The sequence below is a fragment of the Falco biarmicus genome, chromosome 11 (assembly GCF_023638135.1).
Source record: "Falco biarmicus isolate bFalBia1 chromosome 11, bFalBia1.pri, whole genome shotgun sequence".
NCBI lineage: Eukaryota > Metazoa > Chordata > Aves > Falconiformes > Falconidae > Falco > Falco biarmicus.
In genome coordinates this window covers 37610199-37637486 of record NC_079298.1, presented here as the reverse complement: position 1 = coordinate 37637486, position 27288 = coordinate 37610199, and the positions used below count along the sequence as shown (strand labels likewise).

General features: G+C 47.7%; 1 protein-coding gene across 4 annotated transcripts in view; it reads right to left on the bottom strand.

Moving 5' to 3' along the window:
- Positions 1 to 25558, bottom strand: part of NR5A2 (nuclear receptor subfamily 5 group A member 2) — a 96390-nt gene extending 70832 nt beyond the window's left edge. Inside the window, exons 1-5 of one of the 4 annotated variants that reach the window (XM_056355545.1) lie at positions 25240 to 25558; positions 15153 to 15290; positions 12843 to 12961; positions 11417 to 11558; positions 8022 to 8668 (exon numbers count right to left, since the gene is read on the bottom strand). In XM_056355545.1, coding sequence (XP_056211520.1) covers positions 8022 to 8668; positions 11417 to 11558; positions 12843 to 12961; positions 15153 to 15290; positions 25240 to 25303 — 1110 coding nt within the window. In that variant the 5' untranslated portion in view covers positions 25304 to 25558. Of the gene's footprint in view, positions 1 to 8021; positions 8669 to 11416; positions 11559 to 12842; positions 12962 to 15152; positions 15291 to 15948; positions 15964 to 25239 lie in introns of those variants that run through there. The other 3 variants (XM_056355541.1, XM_056355543.1, XM_056355544.1) reach the window with 3 other exon arrangements.
- Positions 25559 to 27288: the final 1730 nt, after the last annotated feature.

Below are 27288 nucleotides of genomic sequence, written 5' to 3'. Positions count from 1 at the left end.
GTGACACGGGGGAGGCAGCCCTTTCCTGGGGGGGCTGCTAGAGCCCCTCAGCCCCACTGCCACATGGATCATGCATGTCTCAAGCCCAGAGTGGGCATTGACCCTGACACACGCCTCGCCCTGCCTTGCAGCAAAGGTGTGAGTGTCACAGGGGTGCAGAAACACAGCAGCAGAGTGGCTGCCCAGGGGACAGTGCCCAGCCTCAGGCTGGCCACCCGGACACCTTCACACAGCCAGGAGTCAAGTCTCAGGTCAGGGAGAAGGAACGTGAAGACACTGAATTTTATTTCCAGCACATGGAAATATGTTTTGCTGCTTTCTATGCGTAGTCTTGTAACTGGAGGCTATGAAATAGAGCAAACCATGATAGCCATGGGTATTTTTTTTTCTCATGCATCAAAGGTACGTTTTTGGCTAGCATAAAATTACATACTTCCCTGGCAATAGATGGCTTATTCTGTTTTAGAAATCTGAAAATCTACTTGTTAGTGCATACTGGTCAAAGCTTGGGGGTAGAGAGATACCAGATGTTTGTGCAGCCTGTCTCTTACTGCCTTTATTTGAAACTCCATTTTATAATAATTTTAAAATTGGAAATGGAAAAGACTTAAGTCCTCTAATATGTTCCTGTGCCTATATAGTGAACCCAACCTGTTCTGAGTGATCTTACAATTTACAGCGGAATTTGAAAGCTTTCAGCCTTAGGCCTTTTCTCCAATAATGAGTCTGATGACTGAATGTGCTAGAAAACATACTATTGGAGCTGCTACAGGTAGAACACAGTTGCTCACTCTCCAAGGTCTTTGTTTTGTTCAGGTGTTGTGCTTCTACATGGCTGCCATATGGCTGTATTTGTTGCTTCATCAAGGTATGAATATTCAGATTTCTTAAACTTTCTTCGTAAGTCACACTTTCCTCTGCTTTTCTTGTAATTTTTCAGCATTTTTCAGCCCTGCTGCTGAGTGGATTATGTGAGCTATTGACTCCACAGTGCATTATGTACAATGACCATCGCTTCACCTGGCACAGCTTACCTCTACATATGAAAGTATAGAACATCCATTTATATTATTTGGCTTCATCAGGGCTTATAGGAAGTCTGTAAGTGACTACAGTATGGCTAGGATTTCATCCTTACTGTAGGTGATCCTAAAGGCTACAGGTTAACAGAAGAACAGCCTTAAATCTAAACAGCCTTGATAGATTTATAGAGGCAAACTTTCACTGTCACTGGGAAACATCCCATACGACAGAAATATCATACAGGCATCATACACAAGTGTTGGATATGAATGATAGAGGTATCGTAGAAAAACTCTGGATTTGAATAAACAAGTTCTCTTCCTGTAGTAAGATTTACTGCCTGAGTTTAAGCAACGTCATAATTTGCAGGAGGAAAAATGGCTCTTTTTTTGTGGCAGAAACTTCCAAAAAATGGGAGTTCTTTGCAGATGAAGATCTGTCATTCTACCAATAAAACAGTGACTTTCTTAAGCAAATCCAGGAAATATATCTGTGATTTTCCAAGGGACTGGAATTGTTTGATTTTTAATGTGCAAAGCTTTCTCCATCATTTGGCAAAAAGATCAAATCCTCACAGCAGAAAATAACAGTTAAATAGTCTGGAAATATAACAGATTATATTAACATGGCTGAGCATTCATTGTTCAGTTTCCTTAGCCAGTACAGTAGCCATTATTAGAAATCACTTGAATATCACTTTGGACTAGCCATAGCACGCAAGATCTAAAGACCACCGTTTTTTCATCTTACCCTGCAGCAACATGATATATGTTTGGTAATACACCCAGGTAATGTCACTGCTGACAACTGTTAAACTTAAATTGGAAACCTACACTTTGAAGGGAAAAATTGAAATCTAATGTTACACTTCTGTTTTGCGTACCAAATGCCTCCAACTCACAGATGAACATGCAAGTGTGGCTCTTCCCTCCCACCGAGGCAGCAGTGTCTGCCTCAGGCCACACGGCAGGAGAGGCTGTAGCGATGTTCTTCCTCATGCCCATACTATACAGCCTGTTATATCTCTGCTTGTCACCAGCATTAGGGTGGGCTGCACAGCCTTTGGAATTGTTATTTATTTAAATTTTCTCTTAGAAAAATAACAAAACATTATTATTGCATCATGGCTATTCACAGGATCCTAGGTAAGTTTGCTACAGTGAACTGCTGACTGCAGACCTATTTGAGTGTAGAAGTGGGCAGTTTTTTGAAAAGCACCTACAAGAAGCATGGTTCTTAGTCTCAGCATGATGCTTAACACTGGTTATTAGATGGAAAAATTACTAAATCCAGGGTGACTGAAGTCAGCCTCCTGCTGTCAGAGGTGATAAGATCACATGGCAGAGCGGAACTAAAATATCCAACTCTGACATGAATGGGCATAAGAGAAGGTCATCTTTCTTACTCCTAGAAAAAGTGTTAGAGGCTTAGCACTGAACAAACTATTCAGAAAGGCTGCAAAGTGGCATGTCCCCATGCTGAAATACAGTGTTCGGTCACATCCTTTGTTCAGAGGAGAGCCAGAAGATCATGAAGTTAACTTCCAGCAGCATGCTCCCCTGCAAGGTTCAGCTAGATGACAGGTATAATCCCATGCTTCAATAAACCATGGTTTCTCTGCTGAGACTTCTTTCTAGATCAGTGATTTTGCTATTTGTGAAATTAAATTAATGATTCTAAAGCAAATAATTATTTGGCTGTGTAAGAAATACTTCTCCCCTTCCCCAACATTTTTTAAATATTTGAGAAATATTTGTTTTCAGATCCAGATACAATTAAGCCAGTATAAAAATCAACAGCTACACATGACAACATATTAACTAATTAACTAATCTGATATTAAGGGAAGTCCTGGACCTCAGTTTCTGGCAGCTTCCCTGACTGAAAGAAAGAACACTGCAGAAGTTTTATTTCATCAGCTATGTTAGTTAGGTTTCCTGTCCTATTACCCCCAAGGGGGGCTGATGCTGGGGGGTGGGGGGGCAGGGGGCCTTGAGGGGGGTGCAGCCTGTAACCGGCGCCCAGTGACCCCAGCCCTGCCCCCACAGGTGACCCCCATCACCCCCATCCCCCCCCCCCTTCTGGGGGGTGCTGACCCTCCCCATCCCCCCCCCCCCCCCCATCTGCGGGGGGGGAGGGTCAGCACCCTCGGGAGGCCCCGGTGGGCCTGAGGGGGGGAGTGCAGCCTGTAATTGCCTTTGATTACTTGAGTCTAAATAATATATCAACCTGTCACCACCCTGAAGAAGAACTTTTAAGGTATTCCTCTGCTAATACTTCTTCCCCCTCCCTCCCCCCACCCCCCAAAAAAACCCTAACCCAAACCTGTTGTTCTCCTATTCTGTGTTAACTCAGGTTAATAATTGGATTTCTGTACTGTAATTTTTATTTTTTACTTATTTCTTGATACTTAATTACATACAGACTGAAATTTGAAAATAAACCTGATGTACAGAGTATTATATTACTATACCTATCTAAATACATTTTACAGAAAAAGAATCAGAGACTCCAGGAGTTCTGTTAATTCTATTTGCACTGTTTGCACCGCTTTAAGAAATAATTTAAAACTCTGCTAATATAGCTGTGCTTATGGGGAATATGTAATGCAATACTAGGCCTCTTAGCTTCTTGCCTGCCAAAACATCTTTATTACCATGTACAGTAGAAGTTCTGTAGATAGGGTCCTTTTGAGATACGTGCTTAAACCAGTTTCTTTGAAGGCCACATTTGCAGCTAATGTAAGCGTGGCCAAATTTATACTTCTAGCAAGAAATCTTTCCCAGAACTGATAAGAGTCTGACATCAATGAGTGGCCTAAATTTGTGAACTCAGTGAATGGTTCTAGGATGAGCTTCTTTAACACGAAGTACAGCAGCTCTTCCTGCAATCATTCACTAAATGGGTTTGTGCTCACATAGTACTTTGACCTAGGACAACCTCACTAAAATAGCCAAATAAGTCAAGGTAATATTTTTGTGAGTCACAAGTCCTTTAGTGCCTTTTTATAACTATCAACATTTAGTTAATTTTCTGATCCTCAGCCAGAAGAAAGTATCCTGAGGACTGTTCTACAGTGCAGGTCCTGTTTTCTTCCTGCCCCAAGCAGACTGCTTTCTTTTATGGGTTCAGGAATACTTAGCTTTGGAAGTAGTTGCTGAATTTTCCCTGATGTAGGCTGATGAGGAAAGACCAGTCCAGTGGAACCATCTGCATCCTTTCTTGGGGCCAGGTAACCTTTGGTCTTGAGAAACGCTTGCAATATTTTCTTTTTAGCTTTGTATAAAGACCTTTCACCTGACTAAGACAGCTGGCTACAAATCTAGCATCCCCAGGGCATTCCTGAGTTTTCTTAGCTGAGGATAAGATGGATATATCTTACTTTTATATTTACCGAGCTTTCAACAACTCCAGAATAGCAAACAAAGGCCTTCTTTACTATTTATGATGTAATTACTTATTACAGAGTATTCTGACTTCACAGGATAAAGAGGTATGCTTGAGATTTTAGTAGGTGTTAAATACAAAGTTGCTGGATTGCAATTGGCTGCTTTGGATCTTACTCTGACATTATTATTAATCCTGACTAATTTGCTTCAGTAACATTTCCATTAATTTCTGATATCCAACATGAAGATGGGAGCATCTGCTCCTTAGCAAGTAGGAGCATTAGCCTTTAATTACATACTTAAATTCATACACAGGTCAAATCTGTAAAATGCAGTGCATGCTGTAGGTAGTTCTGCCCAGTCAATATTTTTACCTTTGACATGCTTACATGTGTAACACATTCTAAAAGAGGTGTTGACAATTTGTAGAGCCACAAGTGAGAAGAATGTGATAAGCATAAGCTGATAGAAGCATGTTTGTTATCACTTGAGATCTCTTTTTAAAAAATCAAATTTTCAGCAAAATGGAAAGAAAAAGAGAAAACTTAAAAACTGAAGTTCACTGGTGGTTTTTTGTTGTTATCTCTAGGATAAATGTGGCCTAAACCACTGGACAGGGACAACATTTTTTGTCACATCCTCCTCCTTTTCAGTCCCTCCCGAACTCTGCTAACTATAAACCTCAAGGCGTAGCACAAAGGAAAACGTTTGCTCTTTTGTAATGAAGAGACCAATGTCTAAGACTAAATTTAAATGAAGTAAAAAGATACAGTAAAGGAATGCAAACATGCAATGTAGTAACTCACAGCCAGCTGTGCAAGGCATCACTTACCATGACAAAATCAAGATCAATTTCATACAAACCACATTTGTACTTCTTTTACTGTTTAATTATTTGAGTAATTTAAAATTTTAGTCCCAGAGATGTGCTAATACACCTGTCTTATTTGAAAGGCATCTCAAGATTCAGCTGTTAAGTTTAGCCAAGCAGGAATAATAGGAAAATATGTTCTCAAGCAAATACATATTTGTCAACTGTGTACAGGAAGGCAACAAAGTTAGCCGTTCTGAAAATCCAGTTGTACCTTTATCACAACTGCTTCTTTCCCTCCCTCTGTATTTAAAATCTCTGTCATATCCTCAGGGGTGGATGTTTCTACCACCCCACCCCACCCCCAGGTATTCCCACTCTGTGGAGCAATCTGAAATAGCTGCTTTCACTGACTTGATCAGGAGCTGAAACCATGGATGGACAGAAGAGAGCTGAGTTCATGAAAAGTTTGGAAACCCTTTGTTTAATTCTGATCCTCTCAGCTGCAAAGAGAGAGGGTACTGCCTAGTGCTGTAAAAAATGTGGAATCTGATCTAAACATGTTTTGGGCACCTCACTTTTTGAAGTTGAGAAGCTAAATGTTCTTAGCATTGTCTGTAATCTGGTCCCTATATATTAGATGTGGATGGATTTCCAAGTGTTGTTATTGTTCTGGAATGCTGTGCAGTTTAGTTGATCTTGTCCAATTTTTTTTTAAATATAATAAAATCTGGATATGCCAGAAGATATGAAACTGCTGAACTCCAAGTTTCTAAGGTGTAAAGGGTACAAATACGAAGATGAAACCAACACCTAAAAATGCGTGAAAGTCAGTTCATTAGCCAAAGGCTTTATGCAGTGAATTTCTAGCATGTATGTATTTGCAGAAGTCTGTATGTACATGGTAGTGTGTATATATATATATATATATCTATCTCTAAAGCCAGGAAAAGTAGGTCAGCATTTTCATGAAGCACATTTCTGCATCTTTGGTGTCCATATTAGTAAACATATGTTGGTTGAAGAAAACCATCTCTAAAACTATTCCCAGTATAGCATGTTGAATGATTATAAAATCTGCCTATAGATTAAGCCATGGAACCATAAAAAGTAAATGTTGCTTGCATGTCATTTCATATTCTCACTTTAATCATAAATGGGATTTTAAGATCATAACTTAGAAAATCTTACACTGAAGAGTATCTTGTTCTGCAAGTCTTAGTGTTTTTTAACATGGTTACTCTAGACTAAACATGCTCCCCAGTACATGGGTAGAAAGACCTGGTCTCTGATATTTAGAACATGGTCTGTTGGAAATGTAACAGGTTTGCAGATTTCATTTTTAAATTATTTAAAATGGGTTGCATGGTTTATAACTTACTATAAAATTGTAAACAACTTGGCAAACTTAAGATGTGAGAGTCTTCTCTCTTAATCCATTTTCTTTTCCCCCTCTGAGTAAACTTCCTCCGTTCTTTCTCTTTATATAGGCTGATTTTTTAATGGTTCCTGCAACCATTCACATAAAAAACTGAAGAAAAGGTGAAGTTGTATATGCAACATATACAGCTTGCTTTTCTTGTGATGAGGCTTTATTTCATGTGTCGGCATCATTATAGTTACGACAGAAATATTGTTGTGGCAAGCATTCTGACTGCAGCTTTTTAATGGGATCTCCCTTCTGTGCTCTTAATTCGTGTAGATTCCATTACCAGTGAACTTTTACAGTAATTGTTGTATTTGGGTACTGTATTATTTTCCCTTAGCTTGACAGTAGTCAGCAAGATATTATGGATGATCACAAAACTTTACAGATTTCAGCAGCAAATACTTGTGGCAAGAACATCTCCATGTAGCAGAGATCCAGAACTAGTGATGTAATAGGGAAATTCAGATGTGATTTGAGTTAATCTTGAGGGGTTTTTGAGACAGAACATCTTTTATTCATTCCAGAGCTAATTTCTGTGTCAAGAGAATGGTTAAAAACTGTACTCTCTGATGTCAAATTTCTGGCTTAAAATTTCAGCTCTGACCCCAACAGACCCCAAAACTGCCTTAACAAAAAGTGTGAAAAATATAAATGGGGGAATTTCTGGCCACCAGAGAGCTGTGCATGAGGATTTACTGGGTGCTCCAACAAAATTAAGAGCCTAAAATCATCGTAGTCAGCCTAGGTTAAAGGAATCCACCATGTATCAGTGGTGATGAGAACCAAAATGAGTGGTTAAGGCATCTTCTTCCTCCTTGCTTTCTGTTCTGTGTATACCCTGCTTAGGATTCAGCCTTCATGGTTAACTAGACACACGAGAATGCACAAAATAGTATCCCATTGAGAAAGTGAATATTCCAAATGTGGACTTTCAACTGCACAGAGATGGAGAGAAATGGCATTCCCCCACATGTTAAATAAGGTAATGAAATAAATTAACGTGGAATGGTGTAACAGGCATGCTTACAACTCTGATTACAAGCCAGATAGCGAGCAATACCGAGAGGGAAGCAGTAAAATTTATGTGAGGCCCTATGGAGGCTAATAACATTTGTGATAAATAGTAAAGTACAGAAGAGCTGACCTGAAACTTGAATCTCTTTGCTACAGCTAATTATAGGCTCAGGTGGAAGACAACTACAAGTTTCTCCTCATAATAGTCTGACTACTTCAAGGCAAATAAATTGAGAATGAGATGCTTGGGGGGAAAAAAAGAAAAGATAAACCATACTTTCTTGCTTGAGGAACAACATTGTAACAAATGGTATTTTTTTCTTGATTGATAATATAATGTAAGATTGTTACCTACCTTAAGTTCTCTAAAAAAGATGCTACTCCTAGCCCACTCAACAATGGAGAAGAGGGTTTGGTCAGCCATTTTACACATAAGCCCAAATGTGTTGAGCTTCTCATGTTTGCCTCTGTTGGCTTGCTCTTGCTGCAGGTACGCCATGATCTTGGCTTGGACCTGCGGCTCATCTGACTCACATTTCAAGAGTTCCAATATCAGATGCGGAATACTTGCTGGTGAGCTTGTTTGATAGTTATCCATGTATGAGTAGCCCATTATTGACTCTGGTGAACTAGTGTAAGGGTCAGGGTACTCAGACTTGATAGCGCGGCTTGGAAAATGGCCATAGGTTTGGTAACCTTGCAGACTGCCATGGGGTGGCATTGTCATACTAATTGGAGAGGTGACAAAGGGACTTCTGTCATAGTCTGTAGGAGGCAAGGCAGTATGGTTCAGAGGTAGGCCTTTGGAGGCAGAATGGATGTTCTGGATCGCAGAGGATATTGTCAGGTCAGTCGGCATTGCTTGGATCACCTGAGTCATGGCTTCCAGTTTAAGTCCATTTGCTCGGATAAGAGCTTTCTTCTGCTGCTTCAGTGCCCTGTCTCTCTTGTACATTGGTCCAAACTTGTTTCGACCACCACGCATTCGGTCAGCTCGCACAGCTGTCAGGGGAGAGGAGGAAGTAAATCATAATTAAAACGTGGAATCGACATTTTTTAATGAAACATACATTAGGACAGGGCAGAAATGTAAAAATGTAACTCCTTTTTTAATTTTTTTTTTCCAAATTCAAAGTTGCACTTTTATTCCTAAAGAAAAAGATTTATTTTGACTTAACAAATGTCTTCTTTTTCCTGGTAATTTAAATATCACATGCATATATTACTAACATACAAGGACTTCTCTTTACATTGATTAGGACACAGGGACAAACACAATGGTTGGCTACAGGAATTTCACACCTGCTATGGGATCATGTGGAGATCTCAGTGTTTGTTTGTTTTTATGTCAAGCTACTATGTCATTAAGAAACAAGGGCTGATGTCCAGAATTTGTCTGAGACGTATCCAGCGGACCACATTGTCTCATTATAATCATTCCATTACTGCCTTCCACCACAGCAAAACATCTGAAACGTAAATTACGAAATGTTCAGTAGTCACAAAGGGGAACATGTTTGTCTTGGCAAAAAGGAAATATTTCCTTTCAATGATTCTGTTCAGGTTGGTGTAAAATTTTATGCAATTTCTAGGTAGCTGAACAGCTCTACAGAAATGTTTAGCTGCAGTTGGAATGTACAGAGAGAAAGCTGTCAGCTTGCTGTCTTCCACACAGAAGGTGGAAGTGAAACAGAAACTATTGACACTGTTCTGTCTTGTAATATCCCTGGAATTAAAAATAATTAAAACAGATCCACCTCAACAGCTGCCTTGGGAGTCATACTGGTGGTCTCTGTCACAGCAGTGTCTGTCACAGTAGTATATATGTAATGGACTAGCGAGGAGCTCTCACCAAGCCCACCTTGCCCAACGGCAATTAGATTGAAAGAGGAAACTTTGACAGCCTGGTGACATGTTGAGACTGCTGAGATTGCTGGAGGTTAAGTTCTTGAGCTTTTTATCTTAGGGATTAGTAGAACATTAAAAATGTATTATGAATGCTAGATAATACACAATACTATACATTATCATAAGGACTTTAACGTTTAATGATTTTTTTGGTCCATGGTAATTTATGAACTAGACTTTAAGGCTAGTTATTTCCCTGATATTGCTATCAGGGAAATACACATACAAATGTCACAATTTATTTACAATTATGAAGTACATGTTCTTCCAATTTTCTAAACAAAGGAAAAGAAGTTGCATGGCTGTGTGGACAACGAAGTTAAAGTACATTTTCTAGAGCATCTTTACAACTACAGGCACTTTGCTTAAATTTGCAGTAAAAATGCTGCTGCTAATATTGCTGTTGAATGTTGACTTTAAACAAAATGCAGGAAATTAAAATAATTCAATTCCCATGCTGGTAAATGTAATTAACTTTAAATCTGTATACATAGTATCCTCCCAGGTATTCTACAATCAAAACCCTGTGAGCCAGATTGGATTAGCAAATGGTTTTGTGTAACTCCTATAGAAATTAAGGTAAACTGCACGTAATCACAGAAGACAAAATCTGGTCCTGTATCACTGTCAGCAATTAAGAGGAGTTGCAAGCAGGAGTAGATAAATGTATTGTATCCTTATTCTTAACACCAACAATGAGAAAAGGATTCCAAATGTCTGGTTATTGTACTATCTGAGTTTGGAAGAACATGCAGTGATTCAGGATGTTTAGTGCAGTTAGTGCTAGCTCAGTCTTGCGGGCAAATAGAAGAGTACTGAATCCATCGAACTGCAGAAGGCTGATGTTTCTGTTTATCTTCAGTTCTATCAGCAGCTGTCCTTTGCCAGACTCAGGTGACTGGGTCTTACCCGTTATGGTTCCCTTAATGGTTTATGGTTTCCCTCCTTGGCCTGATTTTTCCTGGTTAAGCATCTGGGGTGAATGTCATTTCAGTACAATTGTAAGAATACGGATTTTAGAGCTTGTCCTTGGTCAAGCAGAAATGTCATTTGCTGCGGAACCTGAATTTTAGTATTTAATATATTAAAGTTAGAATGAACTATGTATGATTCTCAACTTCGAGTGGATGATAATTTTGCATCTGGTTATCTCAAAGGGTATTGTACACTTTTCATTGTTCTCTGTACATGAGAAAGTGAAATTAAGTCAAAAGGTATGCTTCAAAAAGTATACTTCAAAATGCCTTATTCTCTTTCATTTGTAATAGCATCTCAGGTGTAACCTCACAAAAATATAGGACACAGCTTTAGAGATTATTTGTTCCTTAATCTCAAAGGCAAGTCAGTGTGAGAAAAACCCTGATTTTATCTGTTTCTCTGTTTTCTGCCTTATTGTCAGAAAAATACATATTAAAAAACCAACCCTAGATAAAATAGAAAATATGTTTCCACAGCAATGACTGATTTTTTTTTAATTTAAGCACTTCTTACATATTTTGTTTAAACTATATTACGTCTTTTTTAAAAGCTGCAAAACTAGTCTATCTAGACCCATTCATTCACAAACTCTAAAATACTGAAATATCAAATTATATACATATATAAAAAAATAGATTATGTTTTTGACTAGTTGTTAGTGATTTACCATTTACTCATTAGGTCTTTTTAATAAAGCAACAATTTCACTGAGCATACAAAGTTACCTTCTACTATAATTTCAAAATCATGATAAATGTATAGCATTTTTCACATAAAATATCATGTAATAAGATATGCATTCCTATTATTTTCAGAATTAATCTATAGTATAGTTGAAAATAACAGCAAGACTATAGCTCTTACCTTCCAATTTCATTCCAACACTTAGACATTTTTGAAATCGACAGTAAGGGCATCGTTTTCTCTGTGTTTTGTCAATCTGGCAATTCTGATTTTCTATACATGTGTACCTTTTGTTATTCTGGACTGTTCGCTTAAAGAATCCCTGTATGATAGATATAAAAGTTAGCCCATTTTGCTTGACTAGCATCTTTCAGCATTTTATTTTATGGAAATCATTGTAACATGTTTTTCAGACACCACTCAAGCACTTAAGAAGTTAGATAGTTTATTTTAATCACAGTGAGATGTATCCAGGAAAAAACCACCAGACTCCAGAAGAGGTTCTCTAGTGTTAGTCCTATATTTTATAGATTTATGTCAAAGCTTGCTAAGACTGGCTATAGTCTCCTGTGCCCCTAACAGTGGTAGCAGAAATAGTGAGGCTGACCAGTTCCTTTTGTATTCTTTAATCATCGCAAAATGATTAAAGTCTTCCCTTTAAAGTACTTTTACATGAAACAAGCAGGGATGCTGTTGCAGAGGTAACAGGAATAAAGAGTATCTCTGGCTAGAGTACATCCCAGTGGTGCATACTAGCGGCACGGTAAGTGCTTGTTGTTCATTTCTCACCGATTATTTTTTAACGCAAATATGATATGCTAAGTTAATTTTTCTGTGCAACTAAGTATTTAAAATTGCATTGTTCTGGCCAAGGAGTTCTTTTTACAGTGCATTACTTAAATAACTATAAAAAACTTCTAAAAAATTTTACATGACAAATGTCATGAATTCATAAGTATTTAAACCCTTTAGTATACATACAACTATGCAGATATATTTATCTTTCAATATGATAAGTTGCATTTACAAATATTTTATTTCAAAATTAATGAATTCTCTAAAAGAAATCATTAGTTACTTGACTTTGTGTGTCAAGAGAACGCTGACAGTTATAGTTTGTATGAAAAAAATGCATGGTCATTACAGTTACAGAAATTTCCACTGTAATGTTGAAGGATAAAATATCTGCTTTAGATTTTGCAAAGCAGATCTGTATTGAGGATACTTTTCCCACTTTATCCTCCAGCAGCAGAAATACTCTGAATGCATATAAATCAACTAAAATCAGTATTTAGGACAGTTAGGAATGAAAGTTGTTCTAGAACTACATCACTTCACAAGAGCAAAATACTTAAAAGCAACGATAAAACTACAATGCAAAACAGTCCAGGTTGTTTCCATTTGTGCAGATGAGATCTCTCCAAGAGACTTCTAAATTCTAAAGGTTTTTGGTGGTTAATTTTTAACATGAATGTAACAAGAAACATATCAGATATAAGCCAAATTATTACACATCTGATTTCTTTAATCATCTTTTTTCTGCTTATATTTGAAATATATTTTTTTTTCCTGTACTTGTGTTTGTATGAAGTAATTAGTACAGAACCTTGCAGCTTTCACAGGTGAGAAGTCCATAATGGTACCCAGACACTTTATCTCCACAGACTGGACACAGCTCCTCAAGGTCTTCATCATAAGAATAATTCACCATTTTAAACTGAGACACTGGGGAGAGGAGAAATAGCACATTCAATTAGAATTTACATTAATAACTCAAATTTTCCGCAACTGTTCTCATCGGGAAAGAAAGCTCATTTGCACCACTGCAAACGAGGGGGGGAGGTATTTTTTAAAACACAGTTTGTAACGAGACTTGCAACTTTTCATCAACAGCAAATCTGTATGATACTTTGCAAGTGTAGAAAAAATCATCAGCTTCCTAGTTTTATGTTCTAAGTATTTATATTTACGGTGGGCCCTCGACCTAATCCTGAGTTGAAGGAACCACAAACTAAATTAATTCATTTAAATCCGAAAACGAACAGGGGCAAACTTTAAAAAAAAAGCAGAACGAAAAGATGGAGTGGCGCTTGTGTATTTAAAGTAACTCAGTTCATTTCTTCAAAGTTTTCTTTCAACATCAGCCTGCAAATATTTACTTAGCCCAAACTGGGATCTCACAGACCCAGCACTTTTGTGCCGCGCTGAGTGCAAGTTAGTGGCTTGCGACACCAGCTGAAAGCGCCCCCCGCCCCGCGCTGCGGCCCCGCGGCCCCGGGCCGGCGCTTCCCAGCCCCCGCCGGCAGAGGGGCAGCGGCCCGGGACCGCCGTCCTGGGGGTGCGGCGCGGCTCTGCCCAGCCGGCGGCTCCCGGTACCGAGAAACCGGCGCGCCGGGGCCGCCTGAAGTTTCGGCCGCGGGAGGAACGGTCGGGGAGGAGCCGGCCGTCAGGAGGGGACGAGGAGGGTAGGTAAACCCAGCCGAAAGGCGGCACCGATCGCGGCCACTCGGGCCGGGCTCCCCTGCACGGAGCCCAGACAGCCGCTCGGGTTGGCCCCCCAAAAAGCAACGCCGCCGCTCGCCGCGGGCCGGCTTCCTCCCCCTTCCCTGCCGCTGAGCCTGCGGTCTGCTCGGCAAGATGCTGAGCAAGGCGAGAGGCGCCGGGCACCGCCGCGGCACCGCTGGGATGTCGCTTTTTTGCCGGTAACCCCGCAGCTGCCGCGGAGCGGGAGCACTGGCGCCCGCCCGCAGCCGGGGCAGAGCTGCCAGAGCCGCCTCGGCGCGGCCGAGGGTCGCCGCCCGCCCGCGGCGTGGGGCGGACACGGGGCGGCCGCAGGCGGAGGAGGAGGAGGAGGGCCCGGCCCTCCCCTCGCTCCCGCGGCCGCGGCTCCAGGCCCAGCGCTGGGACCAAGCCCTCCCTCCTCGCAGGAGCAGCCCAGCGGGAAAGCAGGGGTTTTCCGAGCGCCGTGCCCTGGCGCGGAGCCCGCTCCGCGGTCGACGAGAGGGGCGACCGGGCCGCCCCCAGCACTTCCGAGACCCCCGGCCCACCCCGCTCCTGCTTCCCGGCAGGCTCCCGGGAGCAGAGGGGATAATTCCGAAAGAGCAGCCGGGACTGGAGCCCGTGCCCCGGGACAGGAGGGCGGGGCGGGGCAGGCAGTGCCCCCGTACCGGGCTGCCGGCTCCGAGGCAAGGAGCCGACCCCCCCGGCGGCCCTGATGGGGTCTCCACCGCATCCCTCCCCGCAGCGCTCCGGCGCGGAGCGGGGAACCAGGCACAGCCCCAGCCCGTCCCACTGAGGCACTTCCAGCTCGGGCATCCCGCCGCCTTCCCGGGTACCCCGCAAGGGCGTTCATGCCCCGCGGCGTCGGGGCTCTCTGCGGCGAAGTGTGGCGCCGCCGGCGGCGGTGCCGCCTGTGCTGTGCCTGCGGGCACCGTACCAGCGGGACGCAGTCCTCGGGACCCCGTTGCGGGACGGTGTGCGGCACACGGGGTGCTCGGCAGGACTACCCCGCCTGACTCCCCATGGCATAAACTCCTAGTCGGTTTTGCGCGGACCGGGGACGAGCCCGAGCACCCCCGGGCCTGTGCGGGGCCGGTGTCCCCGGGCGGTGACCGGCGGGGCGTCTGCACCCGGGGAAGCAAGGCCCCCGCCGGCCAGGTGCTCGGCGGCTCTCCGGCAGCGGGTGCGCCTCCTGGCCGGGGTTCTGCTGTCGCCTCGGCGCTGCTGCCCCGGCCCCCGGTGCCCGCCCGAGCCGCGCTGGAAGCGGGCCGGCTGCAGCAGGGGCTCGGCGGCGCGGGCGGCGGCGGGGCAGCTCGGAGGCAGCCGCCGTAAACTTTTTCGGCAGGACGAAGGGGCGCTTTGCCGAGGGGGGCCCGAGAGCGCGCGGAGGGGGAGCTCTGTGCCTTTGCTCCCTTACCTTGCATGTTTTCCGGCATCTGCCCCTGTTCCCCATTCGACCGGGCGAGTCCCAGGGTCTCGGTCTCCACTTTGGGCAGCATGACAAGGCGGCTGCGGGCCGGGCTGGGGACTCCGTGTCCGTCCGCGACACCAGCACCTGGACACGGCAGCACAGATTTAGCTGGGGCGAGGGGCGCTCGGCGGCCGCTGCCTCTTCCTCCTCCTTCTCCTCTTCCCTCCCGCTCCTCCACGCCAGCCCTTGCCCTGCCGCCGCGGGAGCACCGAGCGGCCCCGGCCGCCGGGAAGCGCCGCCGGGTGCCCGCGGCTGGGGGAGCCGCGGGGCTGTAGTCTGGCTGCAGACGGCGGGGGCGGAGAGGAGAGGAGGAAGACCGAGGGGTGCCGGGGAGGAAGGAGGAACCCCGGGAGCCCGCGACAGCTCCGCCCGGGGCTCAGCACGGCGGCAGCCCGGCGCCCCGATCCATGCGGAGTCGCACACTGCACAGGAGCGCTCTGCCGCCGCTGGTGCTGCTGGACAGGGTTCCCACCCCCGTCGTCGTCCCCCTCCTCCCTTCCTCCCTCCTCCTCCTCCTCCTCCTCCTCCCTCCTCCTCCTCCTCCTCCTCCTCCTCCTCCTCCCCCTCTTTCCCCCGCCACAAGTGCGGAGGTGCCGAGTTGGGACCTCTAGCCCCGGACCAGCGGGGAGGCGCTCCCGGAGCCTGGGGGTGCGCGGGGGGCTCCGCGAAGGGGGGCCCGACAGCGCCCTTGCAGCCAGTAAGGCAGAGGCGGGATGAGCAACACCCCCGCGCACACACGCACCGAGCACACACACTCGCCCGGCGCGCTCGCCGCCTGCCCTGACGTTCAACCGGGCTGGGGTGTGGGGGCCTGGGCTGCCACCACCACTCCCCGCCCCAGCGGAGGCCGACGGGCCACCGGCCCCGCCGAGAGGGGCTGCGCCCGCCCGCCCTCCCGCCGTGTGCCTCCTCGCCGGCCGGCAGCCCCGCTCCAGCTCCCCTGGGGCCGCCGGCGCGCTGCCCCCGGCCCGGCCAGCGGCGGCGGCGGGACCCCGGCCCTCGCCTTCCCCCCCGACGGGCAGGGCGCGCAGCGGAAGCCCCTGCGCTGGGAGAGCCCCAGCCCCCGCGGCCACGTTGCCGCCACGCAGCCCCGGAGCCTGCGAGCAGCGGGCGGGAGCCGCGCCGGCGCTCGCCGTACCTGTCGTGCCTTTTGGGTTCCCCCTCCCTCCAACTTCTTGCGGGATCTGTCGGTGCCAGTTGCACCGTTTGCACAAAAGCCAATGCCCCGGCAGAGCCGTCGCTTGCGCGGATCTCCCTGCCACGGCTCATGGTGCAGCGGGCGGCACTCGCTCCCGAGCCGTCCCAAACAACTCGTTGCTGGCGAGCGGGTGTCTGGGCGGCGAGAGCCGGACGGTCCCGTGGCTGACGGGGGCGGCGGGGGGGCCAAGCCGCTCGGCGAGCCAGGCCGGGGCCGGGGGTCCGCCTGCCCCGCCGCTCTTCCCGCCCCTCCCTTGTGGCAGCGTCCGCGGGTGGTGCGGGATGAGCGCGACCTGCACCTTGGCAAGCACCCGCGCCCCCCGCCCGAGCGGCGTCTCCATCGCCGCGGTGCACGGCGAGAGCACCGCTTATCTGGCGGTGAAAACTGCCTCCGACTGAAAGTGAGGTGCGGAACCGTCTGCAGCGCAGCGTACAGCATTTCCCGTTGGCTGGGAGAGGGTCTGTGGAAACCGACCCTGGCTGGAAGGGACTAACGCCGGTGAGGATGGCGAGGTGACCGGCGGCGGGACAAGCCCTCCACGTGCAGGGCGCCGGCTCGGCTGCGCGCTTTCCTGGACAGTTTAAACTTCTCGCGTCCAGTGACTGCAAGGAGACACCTTTGCTTAGCGCAGATCCCGAGCCGCCTTAACACCAGCACCACTGGAGCAGAAAATGTCTCTTTTCTTTCCCTCTCTATGCAGGGTTTGATGTTTTGGGGATGCACCCAAGGCGCAGTGAGGCTCGGAGCTCTCGGGCTCCCGCCGCTCTCACCTTTCCCCCGTTCCCCTTCGGGCGGGAGGCCGAGCAGGCGAACTCTTGATCCGTATCAACACTTTATTTCTCATGCCACAGTCTCACAGTTTAGCAGCTCGCCGGCCGGTGAGTTTTAGGACGGCAACGTGGCGAGCTGCGGGAGCGACCAGCTCGATGGCCACGGCGGGTGGCAAACCGCCTCGAGGGAGTGCCCTCGTTTCTGGGCAGAGGTGGCTCGGGCTGAGACCCCGACTCGGCCCTCGGGAAGTTGCTCCTAGACACGTTAATTAACGAACGGCCCCTCTCGCAGGCGTCGCCGTGCAGCATCGCCCTGTGCTGAGCCCGGCCGGCCCGGCACCAGCGGCGGCCGCAGCGCGGCGGCGGCTCCACTCCGTAGCCCCGGGCGCCCGCCGGGAGGGGTCGGGGCTGCGGGCCGGGGGGCCGGGGGGCGGTGCGGCGCTACGGGGCCCTACGGCCTTGCGAGCCTGCAGGCGGGGCGCCCCGCGCCGCCGCTCCCGTTGGTGCTGCTCCGGGAGAGGCACCGCGTGTTTGGCGGCAGCCGGCGAGGGAAACCCCGCGCCCGGGCCGGGCCGGCTCCCCCCGGCCAGCGCTGCCCCTGGGGCACGGGCACGGCCCCTGGCCCTCGGCCCCTACCCGCGGGCTTATGTCGTTGCGCCGGGGAAGGGTTTGGAGCGAGTTCAACCTGTACATCGCGAAGCCACTCCGCCAGCTACCGCTAAGGATGGTAATACTTTGGAGTGGTTATTACACATCCCCATTTCTCCGAAGAAACAGTTTAGGGCAGTACATATTATAAATGATACCTGGTCCCTTGTGACTACATTTAATTTAACATGGAGTTCTAGCTCTCACGATTGCCTTGAGCAACCTTAATTACCCTTTCTTCTAATCTCTTCTCCATTCCTTACTAAGTTCTCCAAACTTTTTTTTTTTTTTTTAATGTGATTTCTCTCCTGAGTTTGCCTGCTTTGTTCTGACTTTGCCTGAAGGTCTTGATTGACGCGTGTAATTATAATTATAAAAGATGATGGCTCGGGGAGCCTCTAGCAGCCTTGATTAGTACAAGGAGCAAGACCTGGAATATTTTATACTTCCCTATTTAAATGTATGTACATTTACATTAAAAAAACACCACTCTCTAATTTTAAATAGTCTGGAGCTTCTTCCACCTCTTTGTTTTCAAGGAAGAGGGTTCTGTGCCACGGTACTTCAAGGCAAGCTTCAAAGAGGCCACAGAACTTGGGCGAATTTCAAAGCCTTTTTCCCCAAGCAGGGACATTTCCAGCTTGGAGGGTCTGCTCGATGAGCAACAAATAGCACGTTCCCTTCCAGCTTTGTGTCAAAAAGTGTCCCGGAGAAGGTTGGATTTACCTTCCTAGCAAACTAGAGAAAGAGAAGTTTTTGGGGGGAACGTTCATGGCGAACTTCGCAGAAGCGAATGAAAGAAGTGTGTAATGGGAGGAATGAAACTTTTCTGCTGGGACGTCTAAATCCAAAGCCAATCAAAAAGACTTAGAGGGAAGCATTTAAACAGGAGAGAAATCGGCACCCTGTCCCCGCTCTCTCTCCCGCTGAGCATTCCCGTGTGCCGCCAGCCCGGAGCCGCTGTGAGCGATCACGCACTTGAACCCGGTGGCTTTAGCCACGCAGCCCGTCCCCGAAGCAGCGACCCCGCCCCGGGCGCAGCGGGCGCAGAGCGCGGCGGCCCCGGACGCGGCCGGGCGGTGCGGCAGGCGCAGGGCCCCGCTTGCGGCTGGGGGAGTTTCTAACGCGAGCGTGCTGCTGTGCCTCACACACCTCTCACGCCCCACTTTACGAGACTGTTCACACAAGGAAAACTGTGTCCAATACAGGCTCTGCTCTACTCGCTTTTCTTCTGTTCTCCCTTCCCTTCCCTTCCCTTCCCTTCCCTTCCCTTCCCTTCCCTTCCCTTCCCTTCCCTTCCCTTCCCTTCCCTTCCCTTCCCTTCCCTTCCCTTCCCTTCCCTTCCCTTCCCTTCCCTTCCCTTCCCTCCCCTCCCCTCCCCTCCCCTCCCCTCCCCTCCCCACTCCTCTCCTCTCCTCTCCTCTCCTCTCCCCTCCCCACTCCTCTCCTCTCCTCTCCTCTCCTCTCCTCTCCTCTCCTCTCCTCTCCTCTCCTCTCCTCTCCTCTCCTCTCCTCTCCTCTCTCCTCTCCTCTCCTCTCCTCTCCTCTCCTCTCCTCTCCTCTCCTCTCCTCTCCTCTCCTCTCCCCTCCCCTCCCCTCCCCTCCTTCCTTTCATCTCATGTCTTCCCCCCTCCGCTACTTGTCATAAACAGATCACCCCTACAGTACGAAGGGGAGAGTACCTCGAAACCTTCCAAATCCCGTAGCCAACAGGCTCCACTCATCACTTTGCCAAGGAAACACTGCTTTTAATTCCTAGGCATTCATGTGAGCCGAGGCTCAGTGCCTCCGACTCAAGTTTAGAAAGCAAACTGTCCCCTCTAGAGAACTGGGGGGGGGGGGGGGGGGAATCCCCCAAAACCCAAACACAAGAATATACTTTTTTCTATATATATAGAATTTTTTTAATCTACTGTCAGCGAAACAGCAGGTGCTTCAGGCTGTAATACTTTCTGTAGTAAAACGCACGCCACAGAGGATCTCTTTCCAAAGCCTATCGCCTTTCTTCTGCCGCGAATCATTCGCTGCTGCCTTACGGAGATGTCGATCCTGCCCGGCCTAACACAGGGAGCCTTTCCCGACAGCCGGGTATTGATCAGGAAGCTGCTTCCCGAGCGCGGCCGGGCCGGTGCCGCACGCCGGGATGCGCCGCCGCCTCACGCACGCAGGGCAGCGGCGCCAGCCCGGGGAGCGGGAGCCAGCGGGGCGGGGTGGCCCCGTGCCGCTGGGTTGGCCTCTGGCACTGCCCAGTGAGTCACCCGGACCGCAGCACCTCGCCGCGTCCCGCCGCTGGCGGCTCCGGCCGGCCCGGGCCGCGGCGGGCCGCCGTGCCCCGTGTCCCGCCCGCCGGCGGCGGGGGAGCGGGCAGCGGCCGGGGCGCTCCGGGCGGCTTCCCGGGGGCTCGGCGGCGCCAGCCGGAGGCCTGCGGGGCCGGGCCGCGGAAGGTGCGGGGCCCCCTGCGGGAGGCGGGAACATCGGCCCCGGACCGCGCCGTCCCAGGCGGCAGCCGCCGCCGTCGGGACACTGGCAGATGCGTGTTGCCAGCAGGAGCTCTGCTGGGTGGCTTTGCCTTGGTTTATTTATTATTTGTTTTAGTATAAATTACACGAGTCCCGCAGGGAAAACGCCTTCTAGTCCCGCACCGCGCCGACCTGTTGCCGCTAACGGTGCGACGGCAAAACGTGCCCGCTCCGATCGCTCCTGCCTGCCGCGGGGTCGGCGGCTTCCCCCGGTAACGGAGCGGGGGGTCCGAAAGCAGGGCCTCGCCCCGCCCCCCCCCCGCCCCGGAGCGGGGCCGCTGCCCGGCCGCGGCCGGGCCCCAGGGAGGCGGCGGGCGGGCCCGACCCCCGCCCGACCCCCGCCCGACCCCGGCCCTCCCCGCGCTGTCGGTCACTGACGGGCCTGCTGAGGGTCCTGCCTGCGCTGCCCCGACGGAGCCAGCGCCTGGTTCAAAAGCCGGAGCCCGGTCTGGAAACAGAACACCAAACGTATTTGTATATCAAGCAAAGCTCCTGTCAGGGCTGAGCGCCGGCCGCTGTATCGTAAGAGATAATTGATTTCTATCTTGCACAGACAGGCTTAAAAATGAATTTTTTTTTTGCTGAGACAACTGACCTTGATCTGTTGGTGGAAAAAAAAAAAGATGTTTTAGGTCTGCTTATCCTTCCCCCCCCCCCCCCCCCCAATTATGTTTTGAAGCTTGGAAAACTTTATTTAAAAAATAATTTGATAGCTCATCTTTATAATGAAAAAAGTTTAAACTCATCTCTCTCTCCTTCTCCACACATAAGCATAAAACAAACCACGAGAAGATAAACTAGCATAGTTTATACTGATAAATCTTAATAAGGATTTTTTATGTATTCATTTCTGTTCATTGTATATAAGAGTGTATTAATATATATTCATATATGTTTGCATATCTATGTAATTTAGATAAGGTACTTGTGTAATATATGAGTAAACACTAGGCATTATATAGTAATCTGGCATGAGACTCTATAACCGTTTTCCCCACAATGCAGCCAAACACAACTCCTGCTGCAGATAATTCTTCCCTTTCACCTTATATAAAGACAAGTTTGAGAGCTGACCTCTAAATTACCCACACGGACGAGTGGCTGGAGGAGTTTTGCCAGCAATGGTGATTTCCCTCTGGAGACCACAGGCATCAGCATTGTTACTTTGCCTCATGTATTTGGGCATATAAAATCAGACTAACTGGAAAAAATCGGGTGCAAATGTAAATACTGCCCCTTTTGTAGATAGCTCATTTGCAGTACAGTGATGGGAAAAGTATTTAATGGGAAGAAAACTGATTAAAGAATGGCACCAGAATTTCACTGTTAAAAAAAAAAAAAAAAAGAAATCACCTACAGCTCAGGTCTTGCAGTGCCCACACAGCCTAAACTGTTCACTCCTGTGGGAGCTTTGCCTGCATCATTGCTGGGCAAAATCCTAATCCAAACTGCTAAAGATAATATTTTCTGTGTTAATTGTATGAAATTTCATTATATATCCACTCTATTAATAATAATAATAATAATAATAATAATACAGAAAAACAAACCTTGCCAAACTCAGTAGCACTAATTATAATACTGTAAAATGCCTGAGGACATGCTTTAAAATTAAGATGGCAGTAAGTATTATATAAGCTGAAAAATTTTACAGTAAGAGACTGCAAGTAGATTATTTTTCCTCTCCTATAACCATTTTTTCAAGTTAGTGAAACAGTTATTTCTGTTAAATAATCACAGCTAATGCTTATAAAAATTGCATGGTGTCCCTGATGACACTAAGACAAAAGGCTGATTAGAGTAAACATGAAACTAGTCAAGTAGCTTTGTATTGCCCTGGAACATGGCAGAAGAAAAAAATCATGGCACTTCCATAAAAATTTTCCTAAATCCATACAATTTTCTTTGTCTAGGGGATAGGATGTACTATTAAGGTTTTGTGAATACCAGCTGCCTCTTTGGCTATATGACTGTAAACCTAAAAGCAATTGCCAACAACAGGTAGTGCCGGCTCACACCCCAGCTCCAGGCTGGTTGTGTTTGCTCCGCAAGGGACAGACACTGCTATGTGACTCGGTGGAGTGTCCCCAGCGTTCATGGGAGCTGGACCAGGCCCTCCTTGCTGCCAGAAAGCTAGGTCATTCTTGCTGTGACACGTCACTGATTTAGACCAAAGCCTAACTTCTCCATCCCCAGATGGGTGACTGCGCCGGGTACACCTTTGCAAAGCAGGTGCTCCCTCACAAGGGCCCTCTCAGCCCCTGCGACAGGGGCAGCAGCAAGTGCCTCTGGCCTGGGGGTCTGGCGGGCGAGGGCTTCGTGGCAGGCCCTCATGAGCCCACCCGCTCTGCCTCTGCTTAGAGAGGAAAAAGCAAAGGAGGCACTGGGAGGGACTGGACAAAAGTGAAAGACCATGGATGCGATTTACTCTGAAGAGCTCTTGGCTCTGCTGCGGGTTGCACTCGCACTCTGGTAGGACAGCTTTTTCTTCCAAAGACTTACTCTCCAAGTGCAACTAAGAACACAGTCCAGCTCCTTCTTATCTGGTTCCCCCAGCTCCAAGCAGAGGCCCACTGGGTGGTGCTGGTTTCATTTAACCCTTACAGGTATGCGGTGATCGGTTTACAGTGCCAAGTTAGATGGGATTTTCAGAGATGCCACCATGGGCTCTGACTGTGCAGTGTCACACAAAGGCAGAACCCTCTGCCCGACCCACTGCGCACAGGGTTTTGGAGAATTTCACGGGTTTTAGACCTGCTTTTTTCTGGGCCATGCTTTGTGAATCTGTCCTGGTATACCCATGATACAGCACACGTATAAGTGCATTTCGGAGGTACGGTGACAAGAGCGCTCTGCTGACTTACATCTCCCACCAATTTGTTTCTCAGATCCACATGATTTAGGGAACTCAGGCCTGCTAGTCTTTTGGGAACTATGAAAATGGCACTTAGTTGGTCTAAATATAACAGATAAGAGTGTCTTATTTTCCTTTCCCCTTGGGCTGTACCCTTTCACCCTGAAAAACCTTATCTGAGCTCCTCAGATACATGTGAGGTATCATTAGGTTACTATCCCATGCTGAAGGCTGAGGAGAGAGGCCCAAAGGCTATTCCAGCACCTTTCCCTCCCTAGCAGGCAGAAAGAGCAAAAGTTGGAGCAAGGCCTGAGGGGAAGCTGGACTTGCCCCCCACCATTTTCCATGTGTTTCTGGGGGCACAGCTGTGCAGAGCAGCACCCCACACCTGTAGAGAAGCACCAGAGGGTCTCTGGCTTTGACTTCTCTGTGGCTTTGCTGAGATCAGACCTTCTGGCCTGATGGTCAAACCCTGGTCACAGCCATGCCCAACAGCTCAGGAGGGCCCTGTGTCTTCCTGTTGTTGTGGATGGGATACCCTGACAACACTGCCAGAGGGACCACATGGCTCCCTCTGAGGAGAAGCACCAGAGTCCCATCCTGGAGTGGGGCTGCTATCAGGCACAGCTGGCCAGCAGGCAGGTGGTTGTGGGCCTGGTGGTGCGATCCATGGGACATTAGTCCTCCAGCCACCCATTTGCAGCCAGCAAACCTCGCTACAGCATGGGGCATGGTTCTTGTGCAGGAGGTGTAGAGCAGGTGAAGAGACTGAGAAGGGAGCCCTTGGGGGCCATCTGCCTGGGACACAGCCAGGCCTGAGGCAGGACCCCCCTCCCACCGGCACCCTCCCCTTACGAGAAGCAGCAGCTCCACCCAGGAGATCAAGACCAGGTTTCAGCTGTGTTTGGGGCTGTTTCCTGCAGCTGGTGCAGTGGCATTGTCCCAAAGCCTCCCTTGGTGGTGAGGTGCCCGTATCCCACCCAGCATCAGGGTGAGCACCTCATCTGCCATCTGATGATGCACACTGGGGGCAAAAGAAGGAGACCAAGCCCTGGTTCCCACATGCAGGCCAAAGCTCCCTTCTTTCATCCTTGCCATAAACTGCTGTGCTGAGACGCAGCCTTGAAAAACCCTGGGTCATGGAACCTGCTGTGCTGCTGTGCTGGCTTGTGAAGAGCCTTCCACTCCATGAAGGTTTCCCTTGGCAAACCTTCTCCAGTCCCACTCAGCCCCTGCCCCAGCCTGGGCACAGGATGACAGGGCAGGGGATGCTATCGCCCGCCAAAGGAAAGGCACCTCCCTCCCGGTGTCTGGGGAGAGACAGAATGACTCGAGGTAGGTGTGAGAGAAGGGTGGGGAGGTGGTGGGGAGGAGCACCTCCCCTGCATGGCTCAGCCACCGCCACCGCAGCCCTGGCAGCCTGGGGCAGCTGCCTGTGCAATGCCCCTTGTGCCTGCAAGCCAGAGCGACCTGCACCTGCAGGCTTTCTGATGGGGAGAGGGTGCTATTTCCATATGCTACTGAAACTATTCGCTGCTTTGCTGCTCTGGAGTCTTAATAGACTTTTGTTATCCAGCCCACCCTCGCTGATGATGATATATCTGATGATATATCTGCATTTTTAGCTATAGAAAATAACCTGCATTCGACATGTGTATTACAGAAAAGACCCAAAAACATTCCTGAGGTTTTCTTCAACAAGAATAGTCAGGCCAGAAGCAATTTAAATCTAATTTTTGCAAATGTTTATACACGCACAATTTCACAGTTACTAGCAGTTGTAATAGATAAAGATACTATTAATTATCTGCTTACATATTTGATAATCACATTATCTCTGGAGAAAATCGTTAGTCACTGAATTGTCAGCTGCTTTCTTACATTTTTACGCTGTATGGTAAAGTTCTTCTTTTGCCTAAATACATGTGCAAATTAATCAGTTTTGTTGGTTTGCCCGATTGGAATGATTTTTTTCAGTTTGGAGAGCCCCAGGTCTAACATATTTATGCAGAGTCTTCAAAACAGTTAGAAAACTGTTACTTACCAACTGATGTAAGTCCATGTTTTATAGATTCCTGTATGATGACTGTGTGGGAACCAGAAGACATTATTAGGTATAAATATATAGTACCCTTGGGTGCAAGGTATACCGCATTGAGTACAGAAGAGGTGTAGCCTGTAAACTTTTCTGTCCTTGAGACCCAGGCTATAATAACCTTTAGTGAAAGTCGGCGTGATGAACAACAAAAAAAAAAATCCAAGAATTCAGAAAGTAACAAGCATGTCTTTGAGTGGACTCTGTACTTTTTCCAGCATTAGTGACCTGCTGTAAACCATGTATCCCATTTCATGATAGTCTCTAATCAGAAGAATTGGAACTTGTGATAGGTTTGGCACCGTCACGTGATTTTGTACAGCTTGATAAGAGGACCCTGTTATAAAGTGACAGCAAAAGAGATAAGAACTCTTGGCAGATAATGGCAGAGAAATGATTAACCTAAGAGTGGAGAGGTGCTATGAAGCCCAGAGAGTGGAAGGTTGTAAAGTTGTGGGGTCATAAGATCATAGTGAGTGGATGAAAAGCCATACCAACATTAAGTGTAATGACTATAAACTCAGACTTGTGACCTGTCTTCTTGATGTCATCACCTCTTTGCACAGTGGACAGCAAGCATGGTTGTTTTGGCTTCTGTAAACACTCTTCGGATGGCAAAACAAGCAAGCATTAATTCCTTAAAGGAGGCTTCTGAGTGCTCTTGGGATTCTACACTCTGAGTAACAGCACCAGCAAATCCTTGGCGATGGTTTGTCAGACAAAACCATTTTTATTGCCCCAGTCTTCAGGTTGGAGAGTAGCTCCAGGCTGTAGCCATTTAGTTGAAAGCGTACACTACTTTCTCAGTAAAGAGCTTTACAGCATATTTAAACACTGATACCCAGGATTATGATACATAGACAGTATTGCGCTCACCTCTAAGTCTGCGGGGTGTAATGCCCATCCACAGCATGTCAGATGGCTGTCAAGTGTTTTGTTGTAAATAATCATTGTAAAGGTGGGTGTGTAGATGACGGGGTGATTTTTCAGCTCAGCTGTGAGTGGGTGAGGCTCTGCTTTCACACCCGCCAGAGGGAAGGCAGGGGCACGCCAGCTCCCTGGGTGATGTGGTGCTGCATGTACAGCAGCCTGAGTGCAGCGTGCCTTCTCTGTGCCCTGCGGTGCCACTGGCAGCCTCTGCACCTGTAGCCTGATAGATCAAGCCTGCATACACTTTGGGAGATCAGACTCACTGAGCTTGAATAATCAGATGATATTTGATATTTCAAGTATCTTGAAAAACAGAGTGAAGTTATTCCACTGTGGGCTAGATCTGAAGCTCTTTAAGTCAGTGGGAGCTTTTTTCTCTTTAAATTTGCAGAGGGCTGTAAAGCAGCATATGCTCTTTTATATACTTTGTCATGGTGGTTAGACTTTGATGATAAAGTGGCAGACAGGTTAGTTCCTGCTCAAACTGAACTGCTTTTCAGGCTTCTCCTGGCCTGGATGAGAGCTAGAATGCTGCTCTGAAAATGGGGTTGATGTGGTGAACCACGCAGCAATTGGGCCTTACGGCCAGGAGGCCTGAATTATCGCTTGGTCTGTGCAGTACTGCCCCCCTCTAGAGCCCCTCGTAGCAAGGATGCAGGCTGTAGAGGGAAGGCCTGATTTTCCAAATTCGTATTAAACAACTGCACGTGCCTTTTGTTTGCTTTATTTACCATGCTGGAGCGTATAAATCAGACAATTGTTCACCCAATTAATAAGTCATAAATACTCTATCTATGGTACATACAGTGAGTAAAATCATATAGATTTATGCACCAAAATCTTCTAGAAGTTAAGTTTCTTTTCCGCTTTTTTATACTTGTAATTATACTTGTAAAGTTAGCAAACTCTACCAAGGTGCCTCACAGCAATTCTATTAATATTACTGGCTTGCAACATGTATGAAATGCTTTAAAAGCAAAACATGCTATGTGAGTGTATCTTCCTATTTATTACAGGAAAAAAGTTAATTTAAAAGTCTCCTTAAACAGATACTATGAGTGTTTTTTC